Here is a 22,857-nt window from a genome sequence, read left to right on the forward strand (position 1 = left end):
CTGCCTCCGCTCCGGGCAGTTAAACTTCATGTGTCCGGGCTTGCGGCAAAAGTGACAGGTGATGCCCTCTGTTACTGCAGGCCTGGACGCAGCAGCTGCGCTGGAGGGCCTCTGGGGCGCACGGCTCACAGAGGTAGGAGAGTCTGCAAAATTGTGGGACTGACCTCCTCTCCAGCTAGATGGGGCAGTCCTGCGGGTCTCCGGCACCCTGGTCGTTGCAAAGGTCTCAGCGAGGTCTGCAGCGACCGTCGCTGACGCCGGTCGGCGCTCCAGCACAAACTGGCGTACATCAGCCGGGCAAATGTTCAGAAACTGCTCCAGGACGATTAAGTCCTCCAGGACACCGTAAGACCCTTTAGTGAGGCCTAGCGTCCACTGGCGGAGTGTGGTGAGCAGACTGCTGACCACATCTTGATAAGAATCAGTAGATTTTTTCTGCCAGGACCTGAACCTTTTCCGGTAGGCTTCTGGCGTCAGCTGGTACTTAGTGATTATAGCCTCCTTTATAGCGGTATAATCATTGTCCTTTTCCACAGGCAGCTCTGAGAAAGCATCAAGCGCTTTGTAGCGCAGCAAGGGTGTCAGATGTCTGGCCCACTGGTCTTGGGACAGACGATACTGACGGCAGGCCTTTTCGAAAGACCTCAAAAACAAGTCAATGTCAGTGTCTTTTTCGATAATAGCAAATTTAAATTTTGCACTTACTGGAGCGGCAGTCCCTTCAGCAGGGAGGCTGGGCGTTGAACTCCGGCTGGCTTGCTGCACTTTCGCCATGTTCAGCTCATGCTGTCGTCTCTCCCGCGCCTCTGCAGATTGGCGTTCCTCTCGCTTTTGCTCCGCCATGTACTGCAGGTACTTGTCCACATCAGTTTCCATCAGCTTTTGCAATGCCTGCTGCATTACTGGATCAACATAACTGGACAGTCCAGTACTGGCCGGTTCCAGGCGAGTACTTTCAGGGGTTCTGGGGTCGGGGATCACACTGACAGCCTCCTGCGTATCTGTTGCCGCATTGCCCGCGGGTTGCTCAACCTCGGTACGCACAGGATCTTCAGTCTCTGGTTCCCCTCGACTTGCGTTAGATGAGCCGGTGTCCTCCACAGTGGACACCTCCAGCGTCCGCAGATTCTGGCTATCCCATCGGTACAAGTCCGTTATCAGGTCCTGCTGTTTCTTGCCGCGGATGTCCATGCCTCTCGCCTCGCACAGACTCTGCAGGTCGGATAGGACCATGACCTTGTAATTCCCGGACATTTCCATGCCAAATAAAAGAAAACTTAGGGGAGGGGTACTGGTTACACAGTCTCTCTGTATATATGAAAAATATATTGCACTCAGTCACTACCAACGAATTAGTTCGTTTCTCGATAGGGCTAATTCGATAGCCCTACCTGAGATACTATCAGCACACACAGATCCCAAACGCTGCCGACCACTGTCACAAGAGCCCCACTGGCCGTGAACACGCAAAACCGTCCGATCCGATTCTAGCACACAGATTGAGAGCTATGGACGCAATCTGCGTAGAATTGGCGGAGTTTGAGCGTCACGACGCAGTAGGGAGCCTGTGAGGTTACGAAAATACACTTTTACTCCAACCCAGGGGTAGATTTGCCACCATCTCTGTTTTCTATCAGCCCAGAGAAAACTGCTAACTGGCTATAGACCTGTGAAACAAACAACCGGTTAAAACTGTGCAATTCCTATCTATCTATCAAAACAGTAGCGTCCCTTCGGAAGTTTAGGTCTCGTCTGGGTATACTGAATAGAAGGTTTTACTGAGAGGTAAAGACCTTTTAAAAAGCCTTTATTTGTTACAATATAAATAATTAATATATACAGACAATCGTGAACAATTAAACGATGAGAGACAGTGATAACACAGTACATAAAAGAAAAAGGGATAAAAAGAACGAATACTTATGATTCTGTGGAAAGTCCGTTCGGGAAAAGACAAAGTTCCTTTGTTGCAGTTAGTTCGCAATATGGCCGAACCACATGGCCGTTGCTCCGCCTGCAAGATGGCCACTGCTATTTCCCCAAGCAGTGGCAGTCTTTTCGGTATGATGGAAAGTGGGGGAATTGGCTGGGGGTCCTCATGCAATCAGTTTTGAGCACTGACATTTCTGGGCGGAGTCTCAAGCTCAGCCCAGGGGCGTGTCAGGCAGTGAGTTCTCAGGGGAGGAACTTCCAGCCATCCACAAAATATGTCCAATTTCATACCCCGCCGGGGTTTTGTCGCACATGCAAACCGATTTCATATTCAGATTGGGCTGAGAATACACGTTCATAGGACATCAAACTTGCAATATTTGGGGCGCACGGGGACCCCATTATTCATATCTCAGCCCCTGCTCGGGTTACCTGGCTATGTCTAGTATCACCATATTCTACAGAATTAGGGAAACAAAATTATGTAATTTTCATATTCCTCCCATGGATGGTATTTGCAAAATGTGACAAAGTTATCAACACCATGCATTCCATACTCAGTTTAGTCGGTGCCGTCAAGACTGGGAGGAATGTAGGTGTCAATAGACCTCATGCTGTGCTAGCTTCCCCTGTTGAATAGACTCTGTTGGTATTTCAGCTCTGCCCAATTAGCACATTAGTGTCACCAGAGCTTTTCCGGGAGCCTTAACAGGATTTCTTGCTAAACCAGGTTGCTTTAGCCATATGCTAACGCAGGCCCATTCAGCCCTCATGGCAAAAGGGGGGGGGGGAAGGCAGGAAGGAAAAACTTCTATTTTAAAAATAAAGAATGTCAGTTTTCCGATCACGGTTGCGATCGGACACTCGGCCGCGAATCCTCGGACGACTGGGCGTCGCCCGGCGTCACAGTGTCCTTGTGGGTTCTAAGTGTTGGTAAGGCTCAGGTCAATAGAGGAAGCTTTGTGCTGGATCAAGCTACACATAGTCAGAATCGGCTTCATTCTGATTGATTACTGATCTGATCTGATTTCTACCGATCAACAAGTGCAAGGAACTTAATGATCAATATTACCCAAATGATTTTCAGTACGGGAAATATTGATCATTTGTCAAATGAAGCCTACATTGTTTATGCCTAGATTAAGTGCTATACACAGATCGGTCCTAAATTCAACAGGGATGGATAAATGTGCTGTATATGTATCCATATTACAATAAATAATTTGACAGACTGGTCTTTAACAACCAGTCTGTACATATGCCCTTTTCTCTTGAGAGTCCCCACGAAAACCCCTTTGAATGAAGCTTGGTTTTCCACCCTGTGACGGGCTTCTTGACAGTAGCAAAAAGATACATCTTAGATAGATGCAGCTCATTGATCTGAATTCCCCCTGCAGTGAAACACATGTCCTTACAATAAGGACATGTTTCATTCATCTGTATGGATGAGAAGAGTAGTCACTGCCACACAGCTAAGGTGATCACGGGAGGCATTGATGACAGGCAGAAAGTGCACAGCGTTTCCTAAACGGGATGCCATGACTAAGTTAGAGGTCTGAAGCCAATGCCTCCTTCAGGGCTGAGTCACACCAGCATGTAAGATGGGTATAGACACCTTTCCCCACTCCCCATCACAATCCTCTCCTTTGCTTGCTGCACCAACTATTGCATCACATGGCCATGGGTGTTATTGTGACTCTGAAGTCAGTGCACTAGGCTGGCTGAAAAAGGACTGCAATCTTTCTCCTTTGCCTGCATAGCTCTGTGATGGAGGGGCACTGTAATGAGGGGGATCACTAACAAGACGACTATAATGTAGGACTTTATAAATAGGTGGATTATAATGGAGCGGTGGAGAAACAATAACTGGAGGTATTATAATAGCTGAGCCTCAGCTTGGCTTAGCTACAGACCTGCACTGTACCTACTCCTACCTATTGCCTGATGAAGTGGGGTCATACCTGCGAAACGCATTGCATTTTCCCCTGGAGTATGTAAATAAATTTGTTTGCTAAACTTTTTGGCATATCTTGGGGTTGATTCACTAAACTGTGCTATGACAAACAGCACGCATTATAAGAAATAGCACGCCTTATCAGAGATAGCACGCCTTATCAAAGTTAACACGCCTTATCAGAGTAGCGTAGTGAGCGCTATGAACTTATGCCTGCTAATTGGCAATGGCACTCGTCCTGCCCTGAGCCCCTGCGGGTTCGTAGCGCTCGCTATACTACTCTGATAAGGCATGTTAAATGTGATAACGCGTGTTATCTTTGATAAGGTGTGCTATCTCTGATAAGGCATGCTATTTATCATAGCACGGTTTAGTGAACCAACCCCCTTGTGTCTGTTTGGAGTAGGTAAGTAGACCACTGCCTCCACAAATTTTAAGCCTTTTAGACATTTTTATTCTTCTGGTGCCTCTGTATCCCTGTTACATTGTTCTAAGTCCACCTTTGGTGGTGGGGTATCATCCCCTTTTTTCCTGATCTACGGAGAGCGACTTCTTAATCCTGATTGAGGTTAGGTCTAATCTCCTCACCTGCTATTGCAGTGGTTGCCTTTGAGGTAACCCTGCTTTGTGAGTATATTTGTATTTACTCTACCAATTTCATCCCATATTACCAGTACATACTACACTATATTTGGCTCTTGGTGTCCCTATCTTTATTACAGTAAAATGGACTTTGTGGACAGGCCATGAGAAAGCATGGGTCCATTCTACATGTATGTTGATGCACAGCTGACCAATCTGTAAAAGGGAACTAGTGTGAAGTTAGTTATGTTGGAAGCTGGAGCCACTTCATAAACGTATCATGGTTACGCGCTCATCATTCAACCACCCTGGCGGTTTATTTTTTTGCGTCGCTCGGCCACGGGAGGGTTTTTTTAACCTATTTTTTTCCTCATGTAGCTAGCCTAGCACTAGCAACATGATTCCCCCCTCCCTGCAGCATCCCTCCCACCCCTCCGATAACCGCCGGCGATCATACCCAACAGGAAATCCCGCTCTGAACTGCAAAGTGCTAGCTGCGTGTTTTTAAAAAAAAAATGTAAAAAAAGACCCACCAGGGGCTGAGCAATCCACCGCGACGGTAATGGACGAGCTGAGCTCGTCCATACCACTAAGGTGGTTAAATGTTGACAGCAACAGTATGACATTACCAGCCTTTAAAATAATGAAACAATAAAATAATCTCAAACAACTAGCCTAAACCTCTTCTGCCATTACAACTAGCCAGAACCTCTTCTGACATTACAACTAGCCAGAACCTCTTCGGCCATTACAACTAGCCAGAACTTCTTCTGCCATTACAACTAGCCAGAACCTCTTCGGCCATTACAACTAGCCAGAACCTCTTCGGCCATTACAACTAGCCAGAACTTCTTCTGCCATTACAACTAGCCAGAACCTCTTCGGCCATTACAACTAGCCAGAACTTCTTCTGCCATTACAACTAGCCAGAACCTCTTCTGCCATTACAACTAGCCAGAACTTCTTCTGCCATTACAACTAGCCAGAACTTCTTCTGACATTACAACTAGTCAGAACCTCTTCTGACATTACAACTAGCCAGAACCTCTTCTGCCATTATAACTAGTCAGAACCTCTTCTGCCATTACAGCTAGTCAGAACCTCTTCTTACATTACAACTAGCCAGAACCTCTTCTGACATTACAACTAGCCAGAACCTCTTCGGCCATTACAACTAGCCAGAACTTCTTCTGCCATTACAACTAGCCAGAACCTCTTCGGCCATTACAACTAGCCAGAACCTCTTCGGCCATTACAACTAGCCAGAACTTCTTCTGCCATTACAACTAGCCAGAACCTCTTCGGCCATTACAACTAGCCAGAACTTCTTCTGCCATTACAACTAGCCAGAACCTCTTCTGCCATTACAACTAGCCAGAACTTCTTCTGCCATTACAACTAGCCAGAACTTCTTCTGACATTACAACTAGTCAGAACCTCTTCTGACATTACAACTAGCCAGAACCTCTTCTGCCATTATAACTAGTCAGAACCTCTTCTGCCATTACAGCTAGTCAGAACCTCTTCTTACATTACAACTAGCCAGAACCTCTTCTGCCATTACAACTATCCAGAACCTCATGTGACTTTATAATAATATTATGATACCAAAAATCAACAGGCTGAACTCTGGGAAGTAATTTCAGCTAATATAGAAAGAGTTAAGAGGACCTATGAGTGCTTTGTTTACTGTGCACTTATAGGCCCACAGTAACACATCTGACACAGTAAGGGCAATATTTATATTAAATAATGCATACTTACCTAGCCAAATCAATTTTTTTTCCAGATTCCTATCTCATTTTCTTATCGCTACTGCCAAGGAAACAGATGTCAATACAGAAACTCTGCCCCCTTTCAGTCTCTCCTGATGGTGTTTTGTAGATTTTATGAGGTTGAGTTTCTTACTCCGAATGGTATTTGGATACCCAGTTGACCCCTGCTTATTTTTAAAGGATATACATATATATATATATCCTTTAAAAATACACACACACACACTTTATATATTGCAATTGACACTCCCCCTCCCCCTGCACACACACACAAAATCACTTAACCAACCTATCACATGTGTAGAGGGCAAAATGGATGTGCCAGAACAGCCTGACACTCCCAGCTGTTAGCCATGCATATTTCAGCCCATACCACTCACTGGATTGGCATGGGGATGAAGAGCTCACCTCATCCACGAATTCGGCAATCCGCGTGGTTGCAAAAAAAAAATCCGCATTCGGCCCCGCCGCATGCGGATTTTCGTCCGCATCCACGCAACCACGCGGATTTTCTGACGTGAATGGCGTAATCACGCGTGGATTCCTGCCCGGAGGCGGATTTTCTTTTAACGTTAATAACAAAGCCCCCATACATGCTACAATCCCCCAAATTGCATGGATTATCGAGGTGATAAGGGGCAACATAACATAAAAAATTCCCCCAAAAATTTTTTTCTAGAGAAAATGGATTTTAAAGAGACTCCGTAACAAAAATTGCATCCTGTTTTTTATCATCCTACAAGTTCCAAAAGCTATTCTAATGTGTTCTGGCTAACTGCAGCACTTTCTACTAATACAGTCTCTGTAATAAATCAATGTATCTTTCCCCTGTCAGACTTGTCGGCCTGTGTCTGGAAGGCTGCCAAGTTCTTCAGTGTTGTGGTTCTGCTATGAACTCCCCTTTATGCACACTGCCTGTGTGTTATTTAGGATTAGAGCAGCTTCTCTCTTCTCTCTCTTATCTTTTACAAGCTGGATAAATCGTCCTCTGAGCTGGCTGGGCTTTCACATACTTAGGAATTACAAACAAGGGCAAAGCTGTTTGCAGGAAGAAAAGAGCAGCCTGAAACTTCAGTGCATGGGGGAAAGAAACACACAAATGATCTCTTGAGATTCAAAAGGAAGGCTGTATACAGCCTGCTTGTGTTTGGATGTATTTTCTATGTGTGGACATACTGTACATCAACCTACCTCCTGTTTTGGTGGCCATTTTGTTTGTTTACAAACAAACTTTTAAAAACTGTTTTTAACCACTTTTAATGCGGCGAGGAGCGGCGAAATTGTGACAGAGGGTAATAGGAGATGTCCCCTAACGCACTGGTAAGTTTACTTTTGAGCGATTTTAACAATACAGATTCTCTAAAGTGAAATCAACACTTTAAATGGGGCTATTAATTGGTAATAAGTGGTTTTAAAAAGGGATATACGCGTTAAGCAGTCAAAGAGGTGAAGGCGAGTTCCAATGGCACTTGGCGGCGAAGGTACCGCTGGAGGAGGATGAGTGGCTGACGCCAAAAAGACCCCAGAGAGGTTTTTGTAAAAAATGTTTTTGTTTTTTTTGCAGCATTTAGCAATGACATCGCAGCAGAGTTGTCAGTGGACACGGGCAGTGTGAACGCAGAGTGCAGTGGTGGTAGCGACTGAATCAGGAGAAGGACTATGCGGGCGGTCAGTTCAGCAGCACAGAAGGACCAAGGCAACATACTGGTAGTAGTAGTAGCAGCACAGCGTCATAGTGCTGGCCAAAAAATTAAATGCACCCGGTGACCCGGGCAGTGTGAACTCAGACAGAGTACATTGGTGGAAGCGACTGAGTCAGGAGGAGGAGGACAATGCGGGCGGTCAGTTCAGCAGCAGCAGCACAGAAGGACCATGGCAACATACTGGTGGTAGTAGTAGTAGCACAGTATCATAGTGCTGGCCAAAAAATTAAATGCACCCGGTGACCCGGGCAGTGTGAACGCAGAGTGCAGCAGCGGGAAGCGACTGAGTCAGGAGGAGGAGGACAATGCGGGCGGTCAGTTCAGCAGCAGCAGCACAGAAGGACCATGCCAACATACTGGTGGTAGTAGTAGCAGTAGCAGCACAGCGTCATAGTGCTGGCCAAAAAATTAAATGCACCCGGTGACCCGGGCAGTGATAACGCAGACAGAGTACATTGGTGGTACCGTGGTAGCGACTGAGTCAGGAGGAGGAGGAGGACAAAGCGGGCGTTCATTTCAGCAGCAGCAGCAAAGAAGGACCATGGCAACATACTGGTGGTAGTAGTAGCAGCACAGCGTCATAGTGCTGGCCAAAAAATTAAATGCACCCGGTGACCCGGGCAGTGATAACGCAGACAGAGTACATTGGTGGAAGCGACTGAGTCAGGAGGAGGACAATGCGGGCGGTCAGTTCAGCAGCACAGAAGGACCATGGCAACATACTGGTGGTAGTAGTAGTAGCACAGCGTCATAGTGCTGGCCAAAAAATTAAATGCACCCAGTGACCTGGGCAGTGTGAACGCAGAGTGTAGTAGCGACTGAGTCAGGAGGACAAAGCGGGCGGTCAGTTCAGCAGCTCAGAAGGAGGACCATGGCAACTTACTGGTAGTAGTACCATAACACCAAAAAATTAACCAAGGTAGGCACTAGGCAGGTAGTAACTGTCTTTATAAAGGCAGGCATAGTTAACAACAGCACATGCAGCAGCCACTTCATGTCCCCCTGTGTCCGACAATAGGGGCCAGGAACTCACCTTCCACCCAAGCCTGGTTGATTTTCAGGAAGGTGAGTTTGTCCACAGATGCGTGGGAGAGCCGAGAGCGCTTCTCTGTGACCACGCCACCGGCCGCACTAAAGCATCTCTCTGAGAGGACACTGGAAGGAGGGCAGGATAGGAGTTCCAGGGCGTACTGGGAAAGCTCGCTCCAGATGTCCAGTCTCTTGACCCAGTACTCCAAGGGGTCCACGGGGCTGTCGATGTCATTGAGCCCGCTGGATGACCCCATATAGTCAGACACCATGGTGGTCAGTCGTTGCTTGTGCTGGTTGGTGGTGGATGCTGTGGCGGGCACCTCTGTTCTGGGCTGCTGCACTGCATACAGGCTCTTGCTTAGGCTCTTCAGGTCTCCGGGGCGCCAGTTGCTGCTGCTGCTGCTGGTGGTTGTTGTTGTGCTGCTAGTGGCAATGGCAGGCACCTCTTGCTGGCTTGGCAGAGCAGTTACAGTGGGGGTGGAAGGCTGGGGGAATGCTTCCCGTAGTCTGCGCACAAGGGCCTCCTTCAACTCCCTTGTGCGTTGCTCGGTGGTGGATGGCGTCATTAAGTCTCCCAGCTTCCCCTTCAGACGGGGATCAAGCATCAAGGTAATCCAGATGTCCTCCCTTGAACGCATCTGGATCACCCGGGGGTCCCTGCGAAGGCAGCGCAACATGTGCACAGCCATGGGAAACAAGTGGGCCCTGCCAGCAAGATCTTCCTTGTCCTCGCCATTGTCCCATAACGCATGCCTGTCCTCTTCCTGTGCCATGTCGTTGTCCTCCTCAAACCGCCATCCACGTACAACGCCTGCTGCACTCTGCTCCTCCTCCTCCTCCTCATTCAGGTTAGGGACCTCCAACTCTTCCACTACCTGCTGTGAGCCCTCCTCTGAGCTGGACTGTGCTGCCATCTGCTCCTGTTCTTCCAACTGCCTCAGGGCTTCATCCCCACGCTCAATTAAATTGTCCATTGCCTGCTCCAGTAGACAAACCAAGGGCACCCACTGGCACACAGAGGCCCGCTCCTCACTGACCATCTTGGTTGCCTCCAGGAAGGGACTCAGCACCAGGCATACTTGCTGCATCAGTGTCCACTGAGTGGCAGTAATCATGGGGACTTGCTGGTTGCTGGGGACACTTGGGTCTAGCATGTAGGCCCTAAGAGCCAGCCTGTGCTGACACAGCTGCTCCAACATGGCCAGAGTCGAAATCCAGCGAACTGGCATGTCGATGATCATCCGGTGTTGTGGCCTTCCATACTGCTGCTGTAAGGTGGACAAGAGTGCAGAGGCAGTGGCTGACAGGCGGAAAAAGTGTATCACCGCCCGGGCATCCTGCAGCAGCTCGCTCATCCCCTGGTAGGTGCGCAAGAAGCGCTGCACCACAAGATTGAGCACGTGGGCCAAGCAGGGGATGTGCTGGAGGTTTCCCTGCTGCACTGCTGCCACCAGGTTGGCCCCGTTATCGGCTGCCACATACCCCACTTCCAGGCCTCTGGGGGTCAGCCACCTCCGCTCCTGCTTCCTGAGGGTGGCCAGGACGTTGGTGGCCGTAAGCCTCTCCTTCCCCAGGGTCACCAATTTTAAAAGGGCTTGGCAGTGCCGAGGCTTGGCGCTGCTGCTGCTGCTGCTGCTGCCGAGGCGGGCTTGCTTTCCGGGTGCAGAGGGAGTGTCGTGACAGGACCCTTCTGCATCCCCCCTGATCCCGCGTGGTGGCACCACTAGCTGGGCTGATGCGCTCTTGTCCTCCCTCCCTTCCATCAGTGTCACCCAGTGGGCCGTAAAGGACAGGTAGCGACCTGTCCCAAATCTGCTACTCTACGAGTCCATGGTCACGTGGACCCGCTTGCCCACAGAGTAGTCCAGGGAACGGGCCATGTTTTCCACCGCAAACTTGTGGAGTGCTGGGATCGCGCTCCTGCTGAAATAGTGGCGACTGGGGACTTGCCACTCGGGGATGCCAAATTGGAGCAGCGTCCGCATGGCGCTCCCCTCCTGCACCAGGGAGTAGGGAAGCAGCTGTGATGCCATGGCCCAGGCCAGCAAGCCATTTAGTTTGCGGATCCGCCTGTGGCTTGAAGGCAGAGGCTTGGTCAGACCCTGAAAGGTGTCGCTCAGCAGGGTCTGACGACGCTGGGATGCAGGGGAGACAGAGGAGAGAGACGAACACTGGCTGCCAGCCTCAATGTCTGTGTCCTGAGTAGCCGAGGTGGAAGAGCGCTTGAGCGCTACTACTGCTGCTGCTGTGGGGGATTCACGACCCTGAGGGAGGGATGATGCTGCTGCGCTGGTGGACCTTCTGCTCTCAGGAACCCCTGCCAGCAGTGCCTGCTTCCTCTTAAAGTCCGCATACTCGCGGCAGTGGCGGCTTCTCAGGTGGCCCTGGAGGGATGAGGTACCCATCTTGCTCAGACTTTTCCCACGGCTCAATCTTTTGCTGCATAACCTGCACACCGCATACCTTTTGTCATCAGTACATTCCTCAAAGCAATCCCACACTGGTGACTTTAATTTACTGCGGCCCCCACTAGCAGAGGGTGCAGCGGAACAATGTGTGGTAGTAGTTGCCGGGGGTTGCATGGTGGTGGTGCCGGCTGAAGCAGTGTCCTGTCTACTTCCTCCACGCCCACTGCTGCCGATGCCCCTGCCCCTGCCTGACATATGGCGATATCCTTGCCTAGGCCGAGGTGACTCGTCATCCTGCTCTGCCTCTGACCATTCTTCCACGGACTCAGCAGGCTGCACATAGTTAGGGTCCACAACGTCGTCATCATCAGCAGCATCATCATAATCCAGCTCTTCCTCTGACTCCCCCGCCTCCTCTTCTGTCCCTACATCCCCAGACACAGACCCCTCTTCTTCATCACCAGAACTCAACAACGCTTGTGATTGTGGCCCGATCTCAATCTCTGCCACATCAGTCCAGAGTAAGTCCTGAGCGTCTTGCATCAGCAGGTTCCCAGAAGCCGGACTGAGGGACAGAACGCTGTCATCCTGGGAGGGCTGCTGATCAGTGGGTGCTGGGGTGGATGTCACAACAAGCGTGGGACGTTGGCTGCTGCTGCTGCTTGGAGTGGTGCTCACAGTAGAGGTCTGGGAGGAAGTCATGATGTCCATGAGTACGTCAGGTTCCATTTGCTCAACCATCACACGGGGACCAGAAACTTTAAAATATTTGGACAATGGCGTCCGCTGACTCGGCCCAGGCTTTGCTGCCCCCCTTTCTGCTGCATCACGACCACGTACAGCTGGGCGTCCTCTCCCTGGATGTGGAGCAGTCCCAGAAGTGGCTGAGGCAATTGAACTCCCTTTCCTCTCACCCCGCGAAACCCTGCCAGACATGTTGCTAGTAATGAATCACTGGATGCAGTGGGCACAGTACAAGGTCACTGAAGGATGCAGTGGGCACAGTACAACGGCACTGAAGGATGCAGTGGGCACAGTACAAGGTCACTGAAGGATGCAGTGGGCACAGCAGTGGGCACTGGATATACAACTAGGTCACTGAAGGATGCAGTGGGCACAGTACAAGGTCACTGAAGGATGCAGTGGGCACAGCAGTGGGCACTGGATATACAACTAGGTCACTGAAGGATGCAGTGGGCACAGTACAAGGTCACTGAAGGATGCAGTGGGCACAGTACAAGGTCACTGAAGGATGCAGTGGGCACAGCAGTGGGCACTGGATATACAACTAGGTCACTGAAGGATGCAGTGGGCACAGTACAAGGTCACTGAAGGATGCAGTGGGCACAGTACAAGGTCACTGAAGGATGCAGTGGGCACAGCAGTGGGCACTGGATATACAACTAGGTCACTGAAGGATGCAGTGGGCACAGTACAAGGTCACTGAAGGATGCAGTGGGCACAGTACAAGGTCACTGAAGGATGCAGTGGGCACAGCAGTGGGCACTGGATATACAACTAGGTCACTGAAGGATGCAGTGGGCACAGTACAAGGTCACTGAAGGATGCAGTGGGCACAGCAGTGGGCACTGGATATACAACTAGGTCACTGAAGGATGCAGTGGGCACAGTACAAGGTCACTGAAGGATGCAGTGGGCACAGCAGTGGGCACTGGATATACAACTAGGTCACTGAAGGATGCAGTGGGCACAGTACAAGGTCACTGAAGCATGCAGTGGGCACAGCAGTGGGCACTGGATATACAACTAGGTCACTGAAAGATGCAGTGGGCACACAAGGATGTCACACTGTGTAATGAGATGCTCATATGCCAGCGAGCGAGCAGTGGGCACTGGGCACGGCACAAGGTCACTGACAGAATGAATGAACAGCGCTGGCAGAGAGTGGCGGCGCCGGCGGTGTGACTGGCTGCCTGCAAATAGTACAAGTGTATAACTGTCACTGGAATATGCAAGTGAACACTGCAGCTGCACTTACCTGCCTGCCTGCACTACACACAGATAAGCCCCACTCCCACTACACTGACTACACTGCAGCACTGAACCTGCCTGCACTACACACAGTTAAATAATCACTAGACTCCCACACTCCCACTACACTACACTGACTACAACTAACTACAGCAATCACTCACTGACTAGCTAACTGTGTACAGTATAAGAGCAGTGTTAGCAAAAAAAACGCTTTGTTTTTAACACAATAAATGCACTTGCTCAAACAACAATGGCCTGGAGATAATCCTCTCAGCACCACAGTCTAGCAAGGACAGAGCTTTTCCATCATGGCCGCCGCTTTATATTCAGGAGGGGAGGGCATAGCTCCCCTCCTGTGATTGGTTGCTAGGGCCTGGCTGGGGCACTCTGATTGGCCTTCAATGTGTCACTTCCGCATAGTTTGACGCATTTCCGCAAACCACAACTTCAGCACCGGGTTTCACGAGCGTGAATGCGGATTTCTGTCCGCATTCACGCGAAGCCGAAGTAGATTTGCGTGGTTGAAAATCTATTCACGGCTTAGCGTGTCCGAGGTGGAATGCGTCAAAATGGTCGTGAATCCACGCGTAAGCGTGATCACGATCTGGCGGTGAGCACCACTGGAGCTCAGAGCCTTGGCGCATGTTTCATGCAATGCCATTATAGAGCAAGTGCACATATGCACTACGGTGTGACATGCCGATACTGGGGTGGCCCCTGAAGTGTAGACAGAGCTGGTTTACCATCAGCTCACCGCAGTGGGGGAGGATAGTAAGTCTCAGCAGGTGCAGCCATGCTGTCCAGAGTGACTGTATTTCAGTGTAAATTTCACCTGCCTAAACAGTTTATTCACTAAAATATGCAATCATTTAGCACAGTCCTCAGAAATACATTCAAAATTTGAGTCACATGATTGTTGGCTTCTGATTCCTGCAAAGAAATATTTGCTTGTTAAGGCAGGCACCCTCATAGCACTGACATAACACAAAATGACTGAATGGTGCCTGCCTTGGTACTTGATTTTGTTGTACTTGGAAAAAAAGAGAAAAATGGTTAGATGTATAAGCAAATAGCCGAAAGATCATTTTGCACAGGGTGGTAGATTTATTTGGCATCAGCAAACTTTTTCACCTACTAATGTTAGTTGTTGAGAACCTGTTGCCTGCTTGTAACCATTTTTTTGGGTGGTAGTGGTGGGGGGAGGGAGGGAGAAGGGTGGGTTAATAGTATAATCTAGCATATGTAAGTATATCTGTAACCTCTAAGCCTTCTTGTTCTTATTCCTTGTTTTTTTTTTTATTTATTGTGTACTAATAAAGCTCCGAGGGGCTAACTAGGTAATCCTTACCATAGTCATATGTTCATCGCAGTCTAATGCCAAGTACACATGCTTAATCAGTGTAGCCCATTAGGATCAAGCTCAAGTTCCTCCTTTAGGACTGCTTCACACTACAACAGCTTTTTGAGCGCTAGTGATTTTGAAAAGCTCTTGCTAATGCAATGCTCTGGAGGATTTTTACAAAATCGCATCTCTCCAGTGAGAACACACACATGGGATAACATTAGCAAGATCTTTTAAAATCACAAAATGCTTAGGAAAGCTCTTGTAGTGTGAATTAGCTCTTAAAGTGTACCTTAGGTGACATCTGACATGAAGAGATGAACATGTGTATGTACAGTGCCAAGTATACAAATAACTAGACTGTGTTCCTTTTTTTCTTTTTCTGCTAGGAAGAGTTAAACAATAAGCTATGCAACTAGTTGGACTATTGCAATACTTACTGATAACACATTACAGCCATACAACACTTTAATAGGAGAGAAAAGATTCGGAGTGCAGGTGATGGATAAAAAAGGTCATTAGCTTATATATTTTAGCTCTGGGACCAGGGCCAGATTTACCATAAGGCATTGTAGGCACGTGCCTACAGGCACCTGATGATGGAAAGGTGGCTCAGTCACTTCCCTGAGTGCCTCCCTCTCTCTTTCTCTATGCAGAGTCCTGATGAGAGTGTAAATAGGAGGTTACTTACCCAGCTCTCGGCATTCCACTGAGGAGATCTTCCTTCAGTTGGGAGCACCTCTAGCTACCTAATACTTGGGGGCACCTCTAGCTACTTAATTTTGAGGGTACTTCTGGCTACCTAACACTTGGAGGCACCTGTAGCTATCTATGATGGGCAAGGGAAGTAGGGGAGAAGTGACAGCTGGGCCAGCCAGCACACTTGCGGTGTGGTTCGGTGGGGGTTTGTAGGTTCATGGAGGGTGAAGTCTAAGGTGCCAGGACATCTGTGCCTATAGGCTCCCGTGAGGTAAATCCGGGCCTGTCTGGGACGCTGAAAGACTGTGTCCTTGAGCAGAGACAATGAAACTCTTAACCTACTGTTACAGGTTTTAAGCAGAAAACAAAATGGTGGTTTATAAAAAGAACAAAAACATTTTTAGGAGTAGGAGGATATATACAACTGTTTATCTCATGAGTTTATTTTCATCTCAGGTTTGCTTTAACCTCCTTGGCGGTAACCCCGTGTGTGACACGGGGTAAGCCGCCGGAGGGTGCCGCTCAGGCCCTGCTGGGCCGATTTACTTAATTTTTTTTTTGCTGGACGCAGCTAGCACTTTGCTAGCTGCGCCAGCACCCCGATCGCCGCCGCCGCGCGCCCGATCGCCGCTATCCGGTGCGGCGCGCGGCCCCCCCCCCAGACCCCGAGCGCTGCCTGGCCAATCAGTGCCAGGCAGCGCCGAGGGGTGGATCGGGTCTCCCAATGACGTCCCGACGTCGCTGACGTCGGTGACGTCATCCCGCCCCGTCGCCATGCCGACGGGGGAAGCCCTCCAGGAAATCCCGTTCTTTGAACGGGATTTCCTGATCGGTGATCGCCGAAGGCGATCGAAGCGGGCGGGGGGATGCCGCTGAGCAGCGGCTATCATGTAGCGAGCCCTCGGCTCGCTACATGATAAAAAAAAAAAAAAATTTAAAAAAAACTGTTGCGCTTCCCCCTGGCGGTATTTTTTATACCGCCAAGGGGGTTAATTAGCCAAAACTTCATATTGGTTTGCGGTGCCCTATAATTGGTGGTTTATATCTGCTATACATCCTTCTGATCCTAACAGGGGCATAGCAATAGGGGGTGCAGAGGTAGCCACCACATTGGAGCCCTTGGGCCAGAGGGGCCCCAAAATGCCCTCCCTCAACTACAGTATTAGCTCTCTATTGGTCCTGTGCTGGTAATAATCCCTTCTATGGATACTTAGAATAGTAACGATCACTAACAAACTGTTCCCCATCCCTTTCTTGCACCTCTGACACTGTGGAAATCCTTGGCAGGTTTGGTGCGCCGTGTCAATTGTTATGTATAGAGTGCTTGGGGGGGCCCCATTGTAAAACTTGCATCGGGGCCCACAGCTCATTAGCTACGCCACAATTCACCAGGCAAACAATGGCTCCATCATCATCTTCCAAGACTGTGCATTCCATTTCCATTTAAACAGGCCTCAAACAGCTGAAATTGCTCTTTATATAAATGATTGCACCCGTAGGAGAAGGTGAAAATGTTCTTGCCAGTTTCTGAGCAGACATGCTTTGCCTGATCCAAAAAAGAAGACTAAGGGCCCGTTTCCATTAGTGTGGTGCAATTTCTTTGAAGAAAATGCATAAACGAATTTGCATGCGGATGCAAATTTTCATGCGAATTGCATGTGTTTTCGTGTATCTTTGTAAGTATGCGAATTTAACCATATCAGTGCCTGTGTGCTTTTACATTGATTTTACACAAAAACGTATGCGAATTCATATGAAAATTTGCATAGCAAAAACGCATGCATATTTCCTATTTATTACATTACATGCGAATCACACAGTAGCCTTGCGGTGTGTGAATTCTGATGGCTCTGCTGTGCAGATTTTTTCTGCACTGTAAAATGCTGAGTTTTTCTGACAAGTGGAAACAGGCCCAATGACAATTATTGGCTATGCGAATACGCATGCAGATTCGCTCTAGTGGAAACGGACCCTGGCCTCTTTTCCACGGACTGTTAATAGGCAGTGAAATGCCTTTCAAACTCTCACAATTGCTCACAGCAGCCTGGTAACTGCTTGCTGAGCACATAGCTCAAAAGTCCCTAGAAAAGAGGCCTCAATCATGTGCATTTTTTGCTTGTTCTCACAAATTACCGACTACAAGCTCCATATGTATGTGTTTAGCACTTGTGATGTTCCCAACTAAATCAGGACCCTGTAAAGTGCAGATTTAACAAAATACCTTTTTAATAGTTTTTGAAAAGAATAAGGGAGGGATTACACTTGTGCCTGCGGAAACCGCAGAAGATTCCCAGCAAACATTTTGCCACACAATTGTGCATTTTAATGCATACAGTAGCCAGTAATTTCAATAGGCAAAGCTGTGCGTAAAAATGATGCAGGTTGTATCTTTTTCTAAATGCTATGCAGAATCGCAGATGCCGCCTGAAAACGCAGCAGTCACATTTAAAATCGTTAAATGGGTTTTTCATTGCAGCAAAACGCTAAATTAGTGCCTTGAGTTTATCTTCAAATGTTACAAAGGTATAAGGTACATTTATTCTGACAATTACCTGTGTCCTGGCGGTACTGATGCATGGTCTGCAGGTCAATCACATATGGCGTTAGCTGAGTGTCCACCTGTCCTAATGCCACTCTTCCACGGCCATCTTCTCGCAAGGCATTCTCAATATGATGGCACACCGTTGCTGTATATGGCCTCCAGCGGCCATGCTCATTCAACCACTCCCAGACGACAACTCGCGGAGGTGCCCCCTGACCTCCAAAATTCTGACCAGCTACTGGCATTAAGATACCAGGGCGTGACATGGCCAGCAGAGTCTTCTGCTGCTGAGTCAAACAAGATGAGGGAGTGTGTTGCAAAGTGTTGAATACAGAGTTTTAAATAAAGCTGCAGAGAGGGCTTGATGGTTAAATTATACATTCAAATTTAGCTTTCACGACTGGCGCAAGCAACATAAATGGTAAACACTACATCAATCAGTGAATTTGATAAAGCTGGTCAAAATGGAGTCTCAGGTTTGTTTGTTTTTCCTTTTTTTTAGCAGATGTCAATCTGGCCAGACCAACTGCATTTGTGGCCCAATTATAAAGGGTCCATCAAAGACCACAAGAATTACGCTTGCTTTGCCTCTTCCTCGGCCCTCAGTGTTCAATGTCATTATGCCTTCTAAGACCTTTCAAACTGCATTAATGGCAAAATGAACAGTCCTGTCAATTGTCAGCTCTTGTGGTGGTAGGTCCATAAGCCAGACATGTCTTATTCTGAGGATTTGGGTTCCTACAAAAGACACATAAAGAAAATGATATAATGTGCTGTATTTATATAATTGATTGCATGCACTATCACACTGCAATGCTCAATACATGCACAATTTTTGACATAATAAATACACCAAAAATGCTGCTTGTATCTTCATCCCAGCTAGCTAGCTCCCCACACAATACATGAACGCAATACAATGAAAGCAGTTCAGCAAACAATGTGCTTCAGAAGACACAAAACAGGAAAAAAATGGTGTATGTTATCTGTGCAGACATAAGTGTATAATGAGCAGAACACCATAAACTGATTTCACAGAGGAACACAGTATCCTGCTAAGGCAACAGATACATACAAACATGAATTAGCCCACCATCTCTCCAAGGCCATGTATGCAGGGAAGGATCCCCAGCCCCCATCATTATACATATTTATGTGATTACACAGGCAGCGCTGGCATTAATAGCTCTCTATAGCATACAGTGCTGGATGCATGGTACATATGTGTGACAGACATTATGGAGAAGTGTGTGCTATGAAGGTACTCACTGTGCTTTCCTCCAGCAGCCGGTGATTAGAGCATACATTGCCGCTTGGGGTCTGATCTCCCCTGGGAGATGCTCTGATGGCAGGGCGCACTGTGCGGGGATGCTGCTTGCTAGGCTAGTGATGCTGAATGGAGCTGCTCCTGGCAGGGTACCGGGTGGGTGTGCTTAGCTAGGCTCGCCTGCGGACTGCTGCGGTCATTTCTGGTGATCGCCAAGTGTATTGAGGCGCATCTGTAGTTCATGGAATAGATGCTTGCTTGGTGTTCAGTTTTAGAGCAGCGCAAACTCCCAAAGGGTGGGGTGAACAGGCTAAGTTCCCTCGGCTGAGAAGACAAGAGGGGGGTTTACCTCCAATCCGTGGCTAGGAGAGGGGCTGCGACCCCCAGGCTTGTACCCTCTGCTGTGCTAGTGGAGAATGGAAGCCGGGTTGGGGTTTTGCTATGTGAGTGCATTCAGGATCCAGACACGACCCTGGTCATTCTGTCACCTTATTCTTCCTTCTGTTGTGGTGACTATCATTGTCAGCAGCCCCTCTCTGTACCTCTCCTCCATTCCTCACTGTACAACCTGTGCAGCACTGTGTGCAGTCCTCCCTCTGCTGCTCCTCGCTCTGCCTCCCATGTCTCCCCAGTCACCGAGTCCTTCCCTCTGCATCCATCTCCCTATGTCTGCCTATATGTCTCAGCAGTGCAGCCTCTGCAGCTACTCCAGGGAAAACAAATGCCACTTGTTCTGAAGACAAGGGAACACACCGGGGGACGCTTCAGGCTGCAACAGCTCTATTATGTATTGCTGGTGGTAATGCCTGATAATCTCTAATATACTAATGCATCATGGTTTCAGTACATTGCCTTGTACAGCGCAGCTAAAGCCGGAGACCGTGCGGCCATTAGACGTGACCTAGTAGGGGAGAAGTAGGGCACAGATGTTGCCTGCTGGGGTATTATAGTGCAGCAGTGGCACATACAGCGCAGCGACTAGGAGGTCCGGTCAGGTATGACTATGGCCAGGCTCTGGCACGCCCCTTTCTAGTTGTGCTGCTGCAGGAAGGACGTGTTGCTCTCGCTGTACTGTATATACAGAGTGCAGGGAGAGAACACAGCTTGCTGACCCACGCTTTCCTGCTACCTTTCCACACGCACTCAGTGACATGGGGGAATATTACGTATGCTCACAGCATTAGGGCATTTATGATAAGATTGAGCCTATTATGCATTTCCTGACAGTTATCTTAACTGAAATTGTGTCAAAAAGCACATATTTTCCCAGTTGAAGCCCATCACAGCGGACCTGAAATGCAGAGGCTGTCAGAATAGATGCGGGCACGACGGTTGTTTTCCCCTTTCGACTTCCAATAGCTCCATTTACTTAGGAATGTATATTTATGGTGCACTGAGGATGAACTCCATGTCACTGCAATGCATTTGTAACAGCAGGCTTTGAGTTCAATCTGCAAATAGGGAACCAGTCAGTCGTTCACTTCTGCTTGGTCATGTGTAGTATAGTGTGTGCACTGAGAAAATCCTGCATGCTTCATGTAGGATCCACTGACCTGTATGTTTCCATTGGGTTTATAAGGCAACATGCCTAAAATACATATAAAGTGTATCAATGCAACATATTTTTACAGCATCTGTAGAGAGAACAAAGTTAAGCTATGTTCATATTATAAATCGCAAGCGCTGAGCTTTTTCGTGCGTGATTTTTTTCAAGCAATTCACTGAGTTTTCTGAGCATTGGGTGATTTTGTGTAAGTGCTTTTGATGAGCGATTGAGAGTTTCACTTCCTAGTGTCAAAGCAATATACTGACAGTAATGACTCAAGGCACACCTCTTAAAAGGACGGCTCGTTTATTTTCATCAAGAAGCTTGTTGATGAGGCATGTGTAGGAGACAAATGCTACAATTTCACTAGTTACAATGACTTTTATCAGTTACAGTTATGCAAAAATATACATGCCTCTGGGCAGTTCAGGATGTCCATCAGTGTTACAAAAACCAATCACAGTTCAATAATCAGTGCAGACATGAAGCAGTTAACATTTAATTCTTAGAACTCTCCACCCATATTATAATGAGTTTCACCACCCACTGTTCTCTTACTCAACCTTCTGTTTAAGGTCACAAGGGGAAGTGGTCCAGTCTGGACAACACATCACTTGTCTAAATCTGTCCTTGGGGCCTCTTTTCCACTAAAAGTCAAGGAAGCTAGGACATTGCAAAATAACGGTAAATCTACTATTAGGACATGCTCAAGAACAGCCAGTGTCCCTGAACACGTACACATTTTGTGGCCTTCTTCTAACTGAAATGATTTATACATCACCAAATGGAGCTATATGAACAAAATGTCCGTTATATAAACTAGACGGGTATCACAGCTTTGTCACTCCCTCCTCTAGTTCATCCCTGTGAACTACTCATATTAAAAAGTTTTTATCACAGTATTCTTGTAGTCAGGGCCTTCAGCTATATCACCTCTGGCTCTGTGGTACATATGTTGTAGTGCCATCCTCTTCACCTTAATAAGAGCCACCTTTTTGGCTAAGAACTCATCTTAAGGCAGTGCATCCTCTTCACCTTAGTCAGAGCCACCTTTTGGCTAAAAACTCATCTTAAGGCAGTGCATCCTCTTCACCTTAGTCAGAGCCACCTTTTGGCTAAAAACTCCTCTTAAGGCGGTGCATTCTGGTGGAACGTTTATTATGGTTCCTGCCAGGATGTATCAAGTAGATTCCTTTGATCCTTTCAAGTACAGCAGGTGATGATGTCAGGACAAGAGTGCTCTTGTATTGATCTGTAGTGATGCAATCGTAGAGCGATGTTTTACTAAGGATTCATCTGTCTTTGTCTTTCCCAGCTGGGGTCTTTCTTCCCTTGCACCCTTAGGACCTCTTGCCTTTTATTGTAGAACATTATGAACATGAGGTAGATTTTAAATCAGGAGGTAGAGTTCATACCACAGACCTTGATCCATAAGTGTCTTCTTGGTGATAAGCTGAGGCACAATATGTCTTGTTGAGGTAGAAGGGTAGAACCATAGGGAGATACAACAATAATGCATAAAGAAGGAAATTAACTCATTGAGAGGCATGTGATTTTTTTTTTTTTTTTTTTTTTTTTTTTTTTTTTTTTTTTTTTTTTTTACAGTTGCAAATGCCGTCCCTTTTAATCTCTTATTTTGTTTATATATATATATGTTTGTATGATTATTATAAAGTATAACACCAAGTAAGTATAGTAGCAATTAAATCACAATAATAAGTTGATTTAGTAGGGAATTACAATACCTAACAAACCTACCCTTTCATCCATGACAGACTTATCCCGCCCCTCACCTGGTAGTCTGACCACCAGCTGCATAGTTCAGGATAAGCCTGTATTGATTATATTGGTTTCATTCATACCTAGGTTATATGGTTTTCTCCTTTCATGGAGGGCTTCTACTACTTCCATTTACTCATTTCCATGCACTTCCTTTTAACTAAGGGAACATGAGAAAGTTTAAACTACCCATATAACATTTAGATATATTCTTCACCTTGCGAAACTACCACCAAAACATCCCTGGGTTTCTGTTGTTTCTTACTCATTTTAGCACCTAATCTTTTGATTTTACAAAACA

The 22,857-nt window shown here is 47.6% G+C and overlaps 1 protein-coding gene across 1 annotated transcript in view; it reads right to left on the minus strand.

The window, feature by feature from the left end:
* DTX1 (deltex E3 ubiquitin ligase 1) overlaps window positions 1–20,204 on the minus strand; it is a 106,677-nt gene extending 86,473 nt beyond the window's left edge. The window contains exons 1-2 of the mRNA XM_068240030.1: window positions 19,234–20,204; window positions 17,975–18,702 (exon numbers count right to left, since the gene is read on the minus strand). Coding sequence (XP_068096131.1) covers window positions 17,975–18,230 — 256 coding nt within the window. The 5' untranslated portion in view covers window positions 18,231–18,702; window positions 19,234–20,204. The remainder of the gene's footprint in view (window positions 1–17,974; window positions 18,703–19,233) is intronic.
* Between the last annotated feature and the right edge of the window lie 2,653 nt (window positions 20,205–22,857).

The sequence above is a fragment of the Hyperolius riggenbachi genome, chromosome 1, assembly GCF_040937935.1.
Source record: "Hyperolius riggenbachi isolate aHypRig1 chromosome 1, aHypRig1.pri, whole genome shotgun sequence".
Classification (NCBI taxonomy): domain Eukaryota; kingdom Metazoa; phylum Chordata; class Amphibia; order Anura; family Hyperoliidae; genus Hyperolius; species Hyperolius riggenbachi.